At 37.2% G+C, this 17,831-nt stretch overlaps 1 protein-coding gene across 2 annotated transcripts in view; it reads left to right on the top strand.

Annotated features, from left to right (window-relative positions):
• GABRA3 (gamma-aminobutyric acid type A receptor subunit alpha3) overlaps window positions 1–17,831 on the top strand; it is a 393,257-nt gene that overhangs the window by 250,603 nt on the left and 124,823 nt on the right. For both annotated transcript variants that reach the window (XM_004776653.2, XM_013047929.2), the window contains exon 4: window positions 7,354–7,421. In XM_004776653.2, the coding sequence (XP_004776710.1) occupies window positions 7,354–7,421 (68 nt within the window). The remainder of the gene's footprint in view (window positions 1–7,353; window positions 7,422–17,831) is intronic.

A 17,831-nucleotide genomic window follows, 5' to 3' on the forward strand; every position in this document is an offset into this window, starting at 1 on the left:
CTGATGGCTAGTGAAGATGAACATATTTTCATGTGTCTGATAGCCATTTGTATGTCTTCATTGGAGAAGTGTCTGTTTATCTTTTTAAAATCGCCACAGATTCACTTCTCCTCACCTCCTACATTGCAAAAATTAGTCACTTTTCCATTTATAGAATTCCATCAATTCTTTTCTTATATCTCAGATTGAAATCATCGATGTTCAGAACGATCTAGTAGTTATCTAGCTAAATTCAAGAGACCAGATGAAACGAGGTCCTCTACTCTTCTGCCAACTTGCCTCCTGTTGTGTTTCCATATACTAATAACAAACCACCTAAAAGAGAAAATCAAGAAAACAATGTCATTTACAATTGCATAAAAAGAATAAGACACCTAGTAATAAATTTAACCAATGAACTTGTACACTTGATGAAAGATATTAAAAATGACATAAATAAGTGGAAAGATAATCTGTGCTCATGGATTAGAAGAATTAATATTTTTAAATGTCCATATTACCCAAAGGAACCTACGGATTTAATATAATCTGTATCAAAACAGCAAAAACATTTTTCACGTAACTAGAACAAAAAAAAAAATCCTAAAATTTGTATAGAATCATGGAAGACCCCAAATAGTCAAAACAATTTTGAGAAAGAATAAAGCTGAAGGTACCATGTTCCCAGATATCCAACTATACTACAAATCTATAATAACCAAAATAGTATTATATTGGCATAAAAACAGACATGTAGATTAATGGTAGATTAATGGAATAGTATAGAGAGTCCAGAAATGAATCTATACCTATATTGTCAATTAGTTTACAACAAAGGAAGCAAAAATATACACTGGGGAAAAGATAATCTCTTCAATTAGTGATGTTGTGAAGACTGGATAGTCAAATGCAAAAGAATAAAATTTGACCACTATCTAACACCATACACAAAAATTAATTCAAAAAAGATTAATGACTTGAATATAAGATCTGAAACCATAAAACTCCTAGAAAAAAACAGATGGTAAACTCCTAGAAGTCAGTCCGCACTGGATTTTTGGATCTGAGGCCAAAGCAAAGGCAATAAAAGCAAAAATAGAGTAGTGGGACTACATCAAACTAAAAAGCTTCTGCAAAGCAAAGAAAACCATCAATGAAATGAAAAGGCAGTCTACTGAATGGGAGAAAATATTTACAAGTCATATATTTGATAAGGAGTTAATATCCAAGATACATAAAGAATTCAACTCAATAGCAAAAGAAACCTATAAACCAATTGAAGAATGGGCAGAGAAATTTAACAGACACTTTAAGAAGAAGACATACAGATGGCTAATAGGCACATGAAAAAATGTTCAATGTTTCTAGTTACCAGGGAAATAAAAATTAAAACTACAATGAGATATCACCTCACACCTGTTGGAATCACTGTTATTAAAAAGAAAAATAATAATGTTAGGATGTAGAGTAAAGGGAACTCTTGTACACTGTTACACTGTTGGTAAAAATGTAAATTGGCACAGCCACAATGTAAAACATTTTGAAAGTTCCTCAAAACATTAAGTATATCTACCTTATAATCCAACTATTACACTTCTGGATATTTATCTGATGAAAATGAAAATACTAATTCAAAAATATATATGCACCCTTGTGTTCATTGAAGTATTATTTAGAATAGACAAGATATAGAAACAACTTGTGTTCATTGGTAGATGAATGGATAAAAAAGATTATATGTTTAATGAAAGAAGGAAATGAAATGAGGAAATGAAAGGAAGAAGGAAATGAAAGAAGGAAATTTTGCCATTTGTGATTTCATGCATGGGTCTTTAGGGTATTATGCTAAGTGAAATAAGGCAGACAGAGAGAAATACCATATGATTTCACCTATATGTGGGATCTAAAACAAAATAAAACAAATGAATAATTATCCTATGGTTTCACTCATATGGGGAACTAAGGAATAGCATGGAGGACCATAGGGGAAGGGAGGGAAAACTGAATAAGAAGAGATCACAAAGCAAGACAAACCATGAGAGACTCTGGACTCTGGGAAACAAACTCAGGGTTATAGAAGGGAGAGGGGTGGAGGAATGGGGTAGCCTGGTGATGGCTATAAAGGAGGGCACGTGTTGTGATGAGCACTGGGTATTACACACAACTAATCAATTGTTGAACACAACATCAAAAACTAATGATGTACTACATGTTGGCTAATTGAACATAATAATAAAAAAAGGAAGAAAATAGCCTAGAAAAAAATGAACAAATAATACAAAAAATAGTCATAGACAAAAAGAATAGATTGGTGGTTATCAGAGGGGAAAAGAATTGTGGGGTGGGAGAAAAGGGTGAAGGGGGTCAATTGTAGTGTGATGGATGGTAACTAGACTTATTGGGATCACTTTGTAGGGTATACAAGTATCAGATTATTATGCTGTACAACTGAAACTAATGTTACATACCAATTTTACCTCAATTATATATTTGTTCAACTAATGAATCATTGAATATTATATCAAAAACTAATGATATACTATACCTTTGCTAATTGAGTCTTAATTTTTTAAAAAAGGAAAATACGTATTTGCAATACAATCCAGGTACCTGACACAGATGGTGCAGCATAAACACAGTGCTAGACATCTAACCTATTAAATGTCAAAAGCTGAGAGCCTTGCCCGGTCTGCAAAAGAGGGTATGGGTCAATTGCAGAGACTAGATTAGAGCTAACACAGACTCTTGTAATTTCTTTTCCTCTAAATCACCGTTACTCCTCTACAGAGCTTATATATAATTAATACTATAGGGCGGTGGGGTTACTGAGGACTCACTGCATCTTAGTCCCCAAAGGTTATCAAAGACTAATGGAAAGGCTATTAACATAAGAAGAGAGCACACCAGCTCTCAGATCTGTGAAAGCCTGTTCATAAGTCACTGTAGCCCACTCCCTAAATTCATGTGGCCAACCAACCAAGATAGTCACATGTGACCTAATTTCTACCAGACCAGTCCATCTTCAAGATGAAAAGTATGTACAGCAATAAATGCTTGTTCTCCCCAAACCCCCAAAATCACGGTTCCCCCAAAACACCGTGATCTGGAAGTAAGAAAATAGAAATGTTAAGGTTTTGTTCTTCTAGCTCTTCTAGCCAAGGCTCGAGTCTTCAAAGCCACACTGTTCTTAGGAAGATTGTCATTAGAAAAAATTGAAGAGTCCATTTTGTCCTAAAATGAGAAAAGAAGTTATAGTTGGCTTTTGGTCATAGCATTCATCTTATGAGCTTGTCTCTAATGGAATTGTGACAAACTTTCACCATAAAATATTTCAGTATCAGTTAAAAAAAAAAAAATCAGACTTGAGCCAGAGGAAAGTGACTGAGAGAGAGATAGTGAGGATGCCTAAACCCATGTCAAAGGAAGAAGAGACATAGTTGAAGGAAGTCAGGATATTTAGTATGGAAAGGAAAAAGAAGAGCAAATTTAGGGATACCACTATCACCTTCTTTCAATCTCTGAAGGTCTTTGAATCTCAAAAGATTGAGAAGCAAATGTTGCGTGAGTCCAAAGGGCAGTGCTAAGAACAGTGTTGCTTTTTTAAAAAATTTATTTATTTAATTGAGAGAAAAAGAGAGAGCATGAGCAGGGAGAGGAGCAGAGGGAGAGAGACAATCTCAAGCAGACTTTGCACTGAGCATGGAGCCTGATGTAGGGCTTGACCTCATGACCCTGAGATCACGACCTGAGCTGAAATCAAGAGCTGGATGGTTAACCAACTGAGCCACCATGCAGGTGTCACAAGACCAATGTTTATATGTGTGCTAAGGTGGAACAGCTAGAGGGTTGAGGAACCTACTACTCTGGGTTTCTGCCCAAAGGAGAAAATTAATGATTTCTTGGGAACCTTTTTTTTTTTAAGATTTTATTTATTTATTTGACAGAGATCACAAGTAGGCAGAGAGGCAGGTGAGGCAGGGGGCAGGCTCTTTGATGAGCAGAGAGCCCAGTGGGGGCTCCATCTCAGAACCCTGGGATCATGACCTGAGCTGAAGGCAGAGGCTTAACCCGCTGAACCACCAGGAGCCACAGGAATATTTTTGAAGTCAAACTAGAAAACAGTTTGTTATGAACAACATAATCAATGTAAACACAGTGATCATTTTACTCTTTCAGATCAAGTAAACAGAAGTGACATGGGGACTGGTTGATGAGTTCCCCACCAGTGGGAGTACAACTGAGGGCTAAGGTCATGTGTGTTCATGTAAAGACAGGAGCTTTCAAGCATTTCCAATTCACTATAAATTGCAAAAGGAAAACAATTCTGTTCACCTTTGGTTTCAAAGGGTAACATTGGAAGGAAATTGGATCTCCAAATCAAATAAAACACCAAGAAACATCTGAAAACAATTATTAAACACAGTGGGGGGTGAGGCCCTCTAATTTATCCATTAATTTATGTCTCACATTTGTCTCTTCTGAGAAGACTGTGAACAGGGCTTAGACTATGAATTGTAGCCCTCACCAGTTCTAGTCTAATTCATTGATCTTTTCATTGAGTTAAATGAAAGCAAATTTCTAATTCTTTCACACAGAGAAGCTAGAGTGGTGAGTGGACACTCTCTTCTATCTCTGGTCCTTAGATTTCTGGGTGACTTTTGTTTATTTGTACTTTACCCATTTATCATTTCTTGCTTTTTCCTCCAGTCCTTTTCTAATTATATCCTCTTCTCTTTCTTTCTTCTCTCCTTCTTTACTCTCCCTCCCCCTAACTGGACCAAAACTTCCCATCTTTCCTTCCCTTCTGCAAAGTCAGGGAAATTTCTGAAGCCTGGGGTGACCCCTAACTCATTGGGAAAGCAGTTTCTCCACACTGTTTTCTTCTTAGCAATCAAGGGGAGCATTTTATGTGAAAGTGAATAGTTGAGAGAGAGGGAGAGCACCAAATTTCCATAAAACCTCCTACATTCCTCAGGCAGCTTGCTTCTTGCTACCATTGGTCACTTTTAGTCAGATTTTTTTGCTTGACTTTACAGTCAGAGTTCCTCGTTAGTACAAAGAAAATATTCAGAATTTGTATGGTCCTATACCATCATTGTCAGGGACAGAAATCCAGAATCTAAGCCTTGCCGTCTTAGCCCAATACTCTTTGTTATAGCCATTTTCCTTTCTACCTATAGTGACTCCACTCTCCCCTGGGTCATCTCCTATAATTTAACTTTACCACCAGTATCTTTCTCCTTCTTTTTCTGTGGTCTGGGTAATCTGTTTTTAGTCTGTTTAACTATCTTACAATTTTACAATTATATTGGTTTAGAAAGTTGTTCTGTACTTACACCCTGCCTATAATACTGGATTCAAGTGTAATTATGGTCTCTTCCATTACTTACTTAAATTTGTTTTATGTACTTGAGGGTAGGACAATACTTCTCAAGCCAGTGAACCTGGGAGTGTATCTGAAGGGAAAAGTCTTCAGGAGGCATGTTCTGGGTCCTGAAGTGTTATCTCTTCTCCTTCAAGTATAGAAATTGCTCTGAAAGAAGCCTATACTCCAGATATAAAACAAAACTACTTAAAACACAGCTCTAAGGGCTCCAGGGTGACATAGTCTGTCAAGCAACCGATTCTTGGTTTTGACTCAGGATGTTATCTCAGGGTTGTGAGACGGAGCTCTGCAAGACTGAGCCCCAGAGGATCAAGCCTGGCAAAAGGGAGCCCTACAAGGGCAGGTTCTGCATTGGGTTCTGCATGGGACTCCACAATCATGTAGAGTTTGCTTGGGATTCTCTCTCCCTCTCCTTTGTCCCATCCACTTCTCATGTGTACTCTCTCTCTCTTATTCAAAAATAGGTAAATAAATCTTTAAAAATAAATGAAACATATCTCTAGTTTCAAAGACATGTTATTTGCTGATTAAGTCTGCAAGTAAGGTGTGTTTTGATGAATTGACTATAGTGCTGATTATTATTACTATGAAAATGTAATTTTGTAGATATATAGATGTATATAAGTATAAATCAAAACTTTTTTAAAAAGATTTTATTTATTTATTTGACAGACAGAGATCACAAGCAGGCAGAGAGGCAGGCAGAGAGAGAGGAAGGGAAGCAGGCACCCTGCAGAGCAGAGAGCCTGACGCGGGGCTCAATCCCAGGACTCAGGGATCATGACCCGAGCCGAAGGCAGAGGCTTTAACCCACTGAGCCACCCAGGCACCCCAAATATAAATCAAAACTTATGTGGCCTTATTGATATTGGCTGCGCTCCTGGTGTACTCTTCTGGGGTTTGGTGTTCTGGACTGCAATGGGATTTATTTGAATTTAATATAATGATGAAGTAGATGAAGTATTTGCTAGGCTGTTATAGACTTTCCTGTGTTTTATTTGAGGAATGGTGGAGTGTGTGGGTTAGTCTGATATACACTGGGATAAATAGTGTTGGCTGAAACAGGAAAAGAGAAAAACTTAGCAATGAAATAACTTACCTCTCTGGGTATCAGTTTCCAACTTGGCAAATATGTGATGAGATTCGTCCATCCATACAAAAATTATTCAGTGAGTATCACCTGAGTAACAGGCTCCTTTTCAATGTACTGAGAATATAGGGATAACAAAACAGGGTCACTGCTATAGAGGACCTTTTGTGTAAGGTGGGGATAATACAATAAGGAAAAATAAATACACAGAGAATGTGTCAAGTGATATCAGTCAACTTCAACTCTCAGTCACTTAACCCAGTGAAAATATTTTTCTCATTCATGCAGTCTGTTGTGGAGCCAGGCAACTTTCAAGCAGTTGTCCTTCATGTGTTGGCTCATCATTCCAGGATGTTTCAATCTTATGATAGCTCTATTATGACATGTTTCTATGATGACCATGGCAGGAAGGGTCTTACATTGGACATTAATTGTTCCAGCTAGAAAGGGACACATATAACTTCATTCCACAACCAAAAATAGTCACATGGCCTCTCCCTATGTTAAGTGGGCAGGGGAATGGGAGGGCAATCATTCTGTGTTCCTGGAAGTATTAAAGTTGGATATTAGAACCTACCACAGGTAAGGGTAATTCTGGTGTGAAATTCCAGCACATATGAATATCAGAGATCTCTCAGGGCTCTTAATCTTTAGAGTTTGGGGATTCTGTTGTTATTCTCAATGATACCTAAAGGGTAAACTTTGTACCTGTACCTAGCATGTTCTCTGAACAAATAGCATAGGTGAGAAGTTTTTGAGAGGTTTTCCTATCACTCTGTCAGGTATACTTCTTCAGATGTAGCAAGTTAGCTGTCATTTGGAGTACTGCACTGGACTTTCTTTGAGTTAAGGGAATTGACTTTCATGACACTCTGCTTTTCTACTTTCCTTGGCCTAGATGCAGTGACTGAAGTGAAGACTGACATCTATGTGACCAGTTTTGGACCTGTGTCAGACACTGATATGGTAAGTTATAGTTCCTGCAAAGGTAAAAGTGAAAGAAGATGCAACAGATCAAAGAAAATAAATTGGAACTTGTTAGTACCTTCTAGGGAGAAACCTTGTCTCATACGAATTCCCTACCTTCGCCATCCTACATTTGGCCAAATTTGTCTTTTCCTTTGCTCTCCCCATGTAGTCACATATAAAGCATATGCCCTCATGAGGACTACCCTTCCCTTCTTTCCACAACACATCTTTCAAAATTAAACTTGTATCCCTATGCTCAAATTTTCCCTGACTTCTCTCTTCATATTTTGTCAGCACTCCACACATATTAACAGAGATAGGTTATGTGAGGAGAGCATTGTGGTAAACCCTCTCAAAGTGTCAGCAGCCTGCAGTATCATCCAAGAAATCTGTTCCTTGCAAAAAGGCCCTACTCGTTGGGGGTAATGGACTGGCAATGGTAATGCAAAATATTTGGAGAAAGAGTCAAAACCACTTTTGGAAACTTTCTTCTACAGATGTGAGCAGGGAAAACTTCAGAGGAAAGTCAAGGAATAGGGCAGGATATAGCAGAGGTAGTAAAGGGAGACTCAAGAGTCATCTTCAGTGACTTCCCTTCTCCTTCCATTATCCCTTGCTGCCAAAGCAAAGAATGTAGTAGTGAGACAGGAGACCCCATCCTAAAGGACCACCCAGTTAATACCTACTATGTATCAGATATCAGAATAATTTTCATGAAGGGAAATAAGCTATTATATGCTCAATATGCCTGGCAGTTAATAGATGCTCAAAGAATCTGTATTGAATGAGTGACTTTGTATGGAAAATAAGAATCTTAAAATCAAAAAGAAATATCCAAAAAAATATGAAATGTCCATGATCACTACTTGGATTTTTTTCTGTGTATCTTCAGTGGGACTACTACTTAGCAGGGGACAAGACTTCTTTAGACCTGTTGGTAAATATAAACAGTTGTATAACGATGTGATAGAATTTGCCTGTGGGTAATATAGAATGATTGAGTAGATATTAATAGGGCAGTAAATATATACAAGTATTGTTTGAGAATGATTTAGAATTACCTAGCAGTCTGTACAAGATGGACTACAAGTGGGAAAAGACTTGAGGCTAAGAGTTGGTTTAGGTATGTTGACTTTACATGGCTCTTCTTTCAGTCAGGCAAGGTCTATGAGTTATTTGGAGAAGTAGGCTAGTTTTCAGCAGAGGGAATCATGAGTGGTTGTGAGGCCGGGCCTGAACTTTGCTTTTCAAGTGTGGAGAAAAGAGGATACAGAAATATAACAGACTCCTTGTATATCCCTTAAGGGCAAGTACAAAGTCTTCATGGCTTCCCTGGCATTTCATAGAATACTTGACACATAGGGAGAGCTCAGTAAGGGGCAAGTTTGATGTATGAGGGGTGGAGGAGACAGGTATCTCACAAGGACATTGGGAAAGCCTGTATTTCTAGATTATGCCCTCTCAACATGTTTACTAACGCCCACAGCTTTAGATCCATGCATGTGTTAAAACTATTGTTCAGTTGGTCATTCAACATTGCATTAAGGGTTTCTAGGATTCCCTATATTCAGAGAGCTTATAGGCCACTGGAGATAACCAGATTCATCAGGGATATGCAGCTCTCTCTTTGTTTTACTGGGAACTAGTGATGAATTAGGACTTTTGTAAGAAAGTGACAAAAGCTACTCTATGAACACACATTTATATTCATACACTCTCATTTACTCTCACTTATACACCAGTATCCACAAATACATTCAGAAAAATATACATGCACACAAAAAAATACACACTTGATAAAAAATAGTCCACATGCTATCCCAGGCACTTCACGAACACACATGTGCAAACAGATACCTAAATGCAGGAATACTATGGAAACATATATGTAGCCCCTCCCCAAACCAGCTCCTCTCCCAGCTCCTTCCCCACCCAAGTTGGCGCACATGGGTATGCAGAGGCCCTTCAGACATTTCAAACAGTCCAGATATTCTATCTCTTGAAGTTTTGTATTCTACTTGCTTGTTTTTCTCCTCCACGATTAAGTAGAAATAACAGAATGGCTTTCCTGATATGGAGGGCAGACTTTAATCAAATAAACTTCAGGTTATTTTTAGCTGCACTTCTATCTTGTTACAAGGTAGAATAGCTATGATCACTCTGACTGGGAAGCACATTAATGGTGTTTTAAAATTTCTTTTTCCTGTACAACTTAGTATACTGTGACAATTGACCCTCAGTCAGGGATGATTTTTTGGGTGAAACATCAGAAAGTTGTCTGACTTTAACAACTAGCTGAAGCAACAAACCCAGCTCTCCTGAGACTACAGACTACTTGGGCAAGTAGATGAAAATTAGAGCTGGCTGGGTTCTTGAATCACTTTCAGCCAAATGGAATTTTGGTCCAGAATACTTTCTTAAGGAAATAGGGACAAGTTTCTTGTCCGTAAAGAAGAAAAACTGTGGTGCCAGTTTGAACATTGAACCAGTATCACCCATAACCCTTTGCAGCCATTGTAATCCTTACTCAAACACTGACCTTCACAGACATAGATCCTGAGTTTGACAAAAAGCTCCATTGGGGCACCTGGGTGGCTCAGTGGGTTAAAGCCTCCGTCTTCAGCTCAGGGTCCTGGGATCAGGCCCCACATGGGGCTCTCTGCTCAGCGGGAAGCCTGCTTCTCCCTCTCTCTCTGCCTGCCTCTCTGCCTATTTGTGATCTCTCTCTGTCAAAATAAATAAATAAAATTTTTGAAAATGCTCCATTAAGGGCTGTATCTGTTTTGTTAATCTTCATATCACCAATACCTTATCAATGTTTGGCACTTGACTGAAAGTCCTTCAAAGTTAGAGAATATGTCTGATACATTTCTGTATCTCTAGCATCTAGCATAAGAACTGATACAATTCCTTTTTAAAGTGTTTACCGAAATGATATGAAACATTAGTAGCAAGCCATGCAGACAAAGAGTAAAGTAGCTTTCTTTAGGAGATACTATGGAATAGCAAGTTTAGTAAGTCCATTGGGCTACTAGTTTGGGTGGCTTTGACACTTATGAATATAAAGAGATGTGACAATAGGGAATTGGGCAGATAGATGAAAGCAAACAGTAGTAGATGTTTCTGTGGGAAAAGTCAGAGAAAGAAAATTTATTAAAGAGTACAGATATACATTGGAAACTGATTACAATGGGAATTTTATAGGCATCACAAATGAAACTCTTCCATTAACCATTTGTAACAAATAAAGCTTGATGGTATAAAAAAAAAAATACATGGTGCTCCTCAGCAGTAACACCAATCCTATATCCATGCTCTTCCAGGAGACAGAGAAGGGATACAATTCCAATTTGAATTATCCAAGGCTGTATGACCTTCTATGACTTTCTATTTTTAGAAGAATTTACACCATTTTCTCAATCCATATATGGAAAGAATGGTATAGGTAACAATGAAGAGAATGTTGCAAAAAAATTAGTGAAAATGCAGTTTCATTGCCTCTTCTCTCTTAAATTGGTTATGTTTATTCCTCACCAGTGAGCAATGACTCTTGGCAAGTGGAAATTTTCCCTGGTCTCTCAAGAGCCTTTGAATCAGAATGCAGAGAAAGTGGGATACCGGCTTAGAAATGGAATGCTATGCATATGACCAGTGATTGGAAAGGAAGGTAGAAAGGTGACAGTTGATAATTCTCTAAGAGAGTAGATCTTAAGTGTTCTTACCACACACACACACAAACACAGGTGACTATATGAGGTGATAGAAGTGTTAATTTGATTGTGGTAATTATTTCACAGTGTATACATATATTAAATGGTCACATTATACATCTTTACAAATCACATTGTACAACTTAAATGTATATGATTTTTATTTGACAATCATAACTCAGTAAAGCTGGAAAAAAAGAAAGCTAACAGCTGAGAAAATTTGGATGCTCTCCTAGTCTGAAACACCTTCTAAGCTAAACTCCTTCCTAAGGCCCCAGATTTTGACATGCCACAGGTTCAGGGACCCAGGGTCTATCTTAATGTACTGATAAAGCTAGTGAGAAAATTAGGAGGACAAAGAGCATGTTAGTAGAGTCAGAATGAGAACAACTGGGAAACTTAAAATGCCAATTCTAGGTATTGTCAACATCACTCTCTTCCCAGGGATGCTTTAACTGTTAAGATACCTGCTTGGTAACAACTGTCAGCTGCTACTTGTCGACAGAGAAACTTCCCAGGGTATACAGTGGACAGCCAGGCTATGAGGCAAGTAATACAATAAGAGAACTAATCAAATAGCCTAATGAAAAAAAAAAAAGAAGAAAGAGGCTATGAATATGAATTCATAAAAGATATAATCATGATTCTTTTTAACAGATGGTATATATTTTAGTCTGACTACTGTTTGTGAAAATCATGCAAAGTTACCAGAGTATCCAAAGACCATAAAAGAAGAAATTGGTGTTGATTAAAAAGAAATTAGCACAGAGACCTCTTTCCTGGTGGCAGTGGGCTTGAAATTGTTGTACCTGTTTCCTGCCTAGCACTGGAAAAAGTGGCTATGTTCATTTTAAGACCTCACTTACAAGTAGTTAAGTCACAGAATGAAGGGGAGCCTTTGTCTATTTTGAAAGCCTCTTGAGCTGTCAGTTTCCTCTTATTCTATAAGATACTATACTCCCAGATGCAACATAGGAGTCCACGTCTATGGGGTTTTGCCTAGGAATCCATGCCCAGAAATCTCCTGGCTACTTTTATGTGAAATAGATGGGAAGGCCACATAAACAATGCTAATAAGACTATTTCAAGGACTAAAAGCAATTGAAAGGGACAGGTGGATTATAATTCTTCAAAATTCAGAATGATGGTAAGAAGGCAAAGAGCAAAGGGGGGAAAATAAGAGGGGAGTGGTCTACCTATGAGGCAATGAATGCCTTTACTGTAATGCAATTGCCAAGTACCTTAGCCATAGAACCTGCTAAAATTAAATCAGACTTGTAGTCACTTTCTAGAAGCCTGCTTTGATACACTGCACAGTGTTAGAGAATTGAAGACATTCAGGGTCTAACACTAAACCAGAAATTCTTCCCCAAGTGCTATAAGTCATCTTTGCCTAGTGTAGTGCCTTTCCCAGGGGGCAGATTTAAGTTTATTATCTGGGATATTTTATTTAAATGCCTCACAAAACAATGACATTTATTTGTCAGTTTGGAGGCCATCATTTTTTGAGAGTATACAAGGATTCAATTTGCAAAGAAGGAATTTATTTCATTGTTAGAATGGTCAGGTCAAAGTTGATTGCTTTTGGCCAAAGGTCATGGTATACTTATGGAACAAATAATCGCTATATGATTTCCCCCAATAATTCTGACTATACAAAAAATAATGTTAAAAATGGATACCCATAACCTAGCTTTTTTAAATCTTAAAAATTTTTCCATGTTTTTTCTCATAATAAAAAAATCTTTGGTGATATAGATGAAGTCCCCTATGTACCTTTTCCTGATTCCATTTTTCTCTCTCACTCTCTCCCCAATTAGAGATAATTAAAACAATGAATTTTCTTTTTTTGGTCATTTCTACACATATTCTAGACTTATAACTAAAAATGTATATATCACACGGAAAAAGCAAATATTACAATAAATAACACATAGTGGTTTTCAAATTATAAATATATTTCAAATTATAAAATGGATCATAGCTTGTGTATTATTTTATAATTTTTTTCAACCATGTATCAGAAGTTATTGTTTTTGATACATTTAACTCTAATTCATTTATTTTAACTGCTATACAGTATTTCAGTGTATGCATATTTTTTATTTATATATTTGTCCAATTATCTTGCCAATGTTCATTTAGGCTCTTTCTAAATTTTTTGCTATTATAAACACTGATAACAATAAACATTCTTTTTTAAAGATTTTATTTATTTATTTGTTTGTTTGTTTATTTGAGAGAGAGAGATCACAAGTAGGCAGAGAGGCAGGCAGAGGGAGAGGAGGAAGCAGGCTCCCCGCTGAGCAGAGAGCCTGATGTGGGGCTCGATCCCAGGACCCTGAGATCATGACCTGAGCCGAAGGCAGAGGCTTACCCTGCTGAACCACCCAGGCACCCCAAGAATAAACATTCTTGTACACATCTTGAAAACAGGTTTGAGTTTTTGTAGGGTATGTACTTACAGATAATTTTTTTTTATTTGTAGCAGTTGTACATTTTTAACTTTTTTTTTTTTCAGATAGGACCAAATTACAATCTTTTTTTTTTTTTAAAGATTTTATTTATTTATTTGACAGACAGAGATCACAAGGAGCAGAGAGGCAGGCAGAGAGAGAGGGAGGAGGAAGCAGGCTCCCCGCTGAGCAGAGAGCCTGATGTGGGGCTTGATCCCAGGACCCTGGGATCATGACCTGAGCCGAAGGCAGAGGCTTAACCCACTGAACCACCCAGGCGCCCCCCAAATTACAATCTTAATGGGTTGTAACAATTTATAATCCCACTGGCAGGGTATGAAAGGCTCATTTCTCCACAGTTTTGTTAACTTTCTAGTATTACAGTATTTTTTTGCCATTCTGATGAGCATGTAATTGTGTCTAATTGATATTAGTGGCATTTTCCTGATTACCTTTGAGGTTAAGCACTCTTTCATGTGTTTAGTGGCCAATATGACCACTAAAAGCAAGGTAACTTTGCCATCACCTACACTACAACCACCACAGTAAAAATAGAAACTCCATGCAGATCTTGTTTCCTCATGTTGACACTTCTGAACTGAACTGAAGTTTACTGTTGGAAATGCATGCGTGTGTGTGTGTGCATGTTTGTGTGATTGGTGTTTCTTAGGTCACTAGTCTGATTCTAGCTCCAAAACACTGGTAATTTAAGTTTTGATTCCTATCTTATGAAGGCAGAACTCATAATATGGGAGTTTCTATAAGATTTTCTAGAAAGGACAAACAATTGACAATGAACAGTAATAAATATAGATATACCTACTGTACATTTTATTGGTAGTTTTCTAAGGTGTGTATGTGTGTGTTTATAAATGTATTTGAAGTTTTGCAACTTTTCTTTTGTCCCCTATTAAGATGATTGCATGATTTCTCTCCTTCAATCTATTAATACAGTTAATTACATTAATAGTTTTCTCTAATGTAGGTCACCTTTTACATTCCTTGAAAAAAATCAGACTTGATAATGATTTTTAAATGCATGTATTAGTTTAACTATTATTTTTTTCATGATTCTTTGTATCTGTGTTCATAGAGGAGTTCCCAATTTAAACTACTTCTCAGACCTCTCTACTCTTGTCACCCTATAATCTGTTCTTTACAAGATGGTAGTGATTATAACACACACACACACACACACACACACATTCTGACACACACACACATACACACAGAAAATAGTTTAATGGAACTTCAAGTACAAATTACCCAGTTCAAAAATAAACATTTTTTGGCCAATCTTATTTAATCTGTATTCCTACCCCTATCCCCAGTTGTTCACCCCATTTTGTCTCTTTTTCTTTATTAAACTTATCAGGGGCTCCTTTTCTATATTATAAGTGTTGTCAAAGTAACCTGTTTTAGGTTTTGTTTATCATATGTATTTTTTATTTTTTGTTTTCTGTGTCACCAATTTTTGCATTTGTTTGGATAACTTTTTTTCTTTCATTCTTCCTTCCCTCTCTCCCTCCCATCCATCCATACTTATTCCTTTTTTATTAGAAGCTCATCAGATCTCCACCATCTATGGGCCAGATGGAGGAGCACACAGTGCAGGGACTAACATGCATCATGAGTAGTGGCAGGGAGTGGAGGGAGCAGGGTGGTTTCAGGATGTCCATGGTTGGTTGGAGGTGGAAGGAAAGTAGGAAACAGAAGTAGAAGCCAGAGGTGCTCCTGTCACTGCTGCACCCCTGCCTTTCCCACAAATGTCAATTATCTTTTTCTTTACTTTACTTGGGGTACTATGTGTTTCTTCTGGTTTCTTGAGATAGATTAGTTTAAGCTTTTATTTTTTTAAGGCTAACATTAAGGTTTCTTTATAGCTATCAATTTCCTTCCAAGTACCACTTGAGTGTCCCACTGAAAGATTTCATATTCTGTGAGCGCTTTCAGTGTTGTTCAGTCCTAATATCCATTATTGTTTTTCTTTGTTGCTTGAAATTTTTATAGTAGGGTTTTTAATTTTTACATGTAAAACTTTGCTTATAATCTAATTTAATGCCTCATATTGAAAAAGATGGTTTGAAGGATATGAAATATTTATGTGTCGAGATTTGTTTTGTGACTTAGCACATGATCACTTATTTTTTGTAAAAAATGTGTTTTACTAAGAGGTGATTAAGTCTATATATATACAGATACATATATATCTATCTATATAGAGATCTATCTATCTCTTAGCTCCCCTTATCATTTGGGTTTCTTGCCATTCTGATGAGCATGTAATGGTGTCTAATTGATATTAGTAGCATTTTCCTGATTACTTATTTTAATCATACAAATCGTTCTGATTGTTCTTTCATTCATTGAGAATCAATGGGTGTGTTACATTCTCCTTCTAATTCAAATTTGTCTTATATATTTTGAGTCCATGTTATCTCACACATAAAAATTTAGAATTGGTATTTTTCCATTGAATATACTTTATTTTTTAATGTAATGATATTTTTATCCCAAAGAAAAATGTTTGTCTTATAGTCCACTCTGTACGTTATAGCTTTACTACATTATTTTGATAGTATTTTCCCATATATATGTTTCTATTGCTTTACTTTTAACCTGTGTTTTCTTAAAAGATTTTATTTATTTATTTGACAGAGGGAGAGAGATCACAAGTAGGCAGAGAGGCAGGCAGAGAGAGAGGAGGAAGCAGGCTCTCTGCCGAGCAGAGAGCCCTAACGTGGGGCTCGATCCCAGGACCCTGGGATCACGACCTGAGCTGAAGGCAGACGCTTAACCCACTGAGCCACCCAGGCACCCCTTAACCTGTGTTTTTATGTTTCTTTAGGCATGACTCATATATGCATAACATGTGGCTACACTATTTATCCTTAGAATATATTGTTTCTACTATGTCATTTGTTCTTTTCCCCATGTTTTTACATGTTTTGTTTTTACTTGTCTTCTATAGATTGAAGCATTTTCTATGTTCCCAATTGTTTTTCTCTACTATTTTATAAGTTTTATATTTTATGTCTAGTACATTTTTTAGTGGTTACTTTAAACATTAACATGCATACTCGACCTAAAGTTAAATATCTCCACTCTCTTCCCAAGTAATACAACAATGCATTAACCAACATATCTCTACTCCCTCCTTCCATTAGATTTACTCTAGTTATTTGTTCCACCTAGTTTTGTTAGCCCTTATGATCATTTGTAGAGAGCCAGTATTTGTTTAGTTTAACCATATGTTGGTTAATAGTTGTGCTCCTTCTTCTATCTTCCTGTTATTTTAATTTTCAACTACATTAAGAACTTATTTTAATAGTTCTTTTCATGAGGATTTATTCAATCATTTATTTATCAGAAATATTTATATTTCATATTTTCTGATGCTCTTTGGTGGAGAAGTGCAAGATGGTGGAATAAGATGACCCTAAGCTTGCCCCGTCCCATATTTATAACTAGATAACACATCTAAGTCAATAAATGAGAGAGTGCTCCAAAGACTGGCAGAATAAACTTCACAACCAAATGTAGAGAAGAAGTGTATCGGAGAGGTTGGGAAGGGCAGAACCAGTAGTGGAGAGCTGCCCACAGAAGGGATGGAACTGTGGTCATGGAGAGGAGAAAGCACAAGGGAGCCCACACAGGGAAAATAAATCCTTGTGACATCTGGCTTTGAAAAACAGAGGGGCTGAATTCCATTAATTTGTATAACTGGCAGGACTTGGAGCCTGGAGTTTTAAAAGTCAGCTGACTCAGCATTGGGTAAGCTGGAAGGGTAACTGATAGCCAGGTCCCTGCCCTTAAAAAGACAACAAACTGAGGAAAAGCAACATAGAAGTGACAGCTTGCACAACTGGAGGGAGATCTGTTTATATTTTTGTGGAGTGTATTGGGGAACTTCTCTGGGAACAAAGAAGCTGTGGTGCCATTTTCTTTCCCTCCCCCCCAGATAAACTCAGAGCCACCTGTGAGAGATGGGACTACACAGACACTTGCTACCTAAATTGTTAGCAGTGTGTCCCACCAGCAAGTTTTCCTAAGGACTGGTCCACTCCAAGCTTGCTGGCCTGTGTCCTGGACTTAATATAAATTTGTTTTTAAATTTTTAAAATTTATTTATTTTCAGAAAAACAGTATTCATTATTTTTTCACCACACCCAGTGCTCCATGCAACTCGTGCCCTCTATAATACCCACCACCTGGCTCCCCCAACCTCCCACCCCCCACCA

This window comes from Mustela putorius, unplaced genomic scaffold (genome assembly GCF_011764305.1).
Source record: "Mustela putorius furo isolate JIRA1106 unplaced genomic scaffold, ASM1176430v1.1 tig00003899_pilon_pilon_pilon, whole genome shotgun sequence".
Lineage (NCBI taxonomy): Eukaryota > Metazoa > Chordata > Mammalia > Carnivora > Mustelidae > Mustela > Mustela putorius.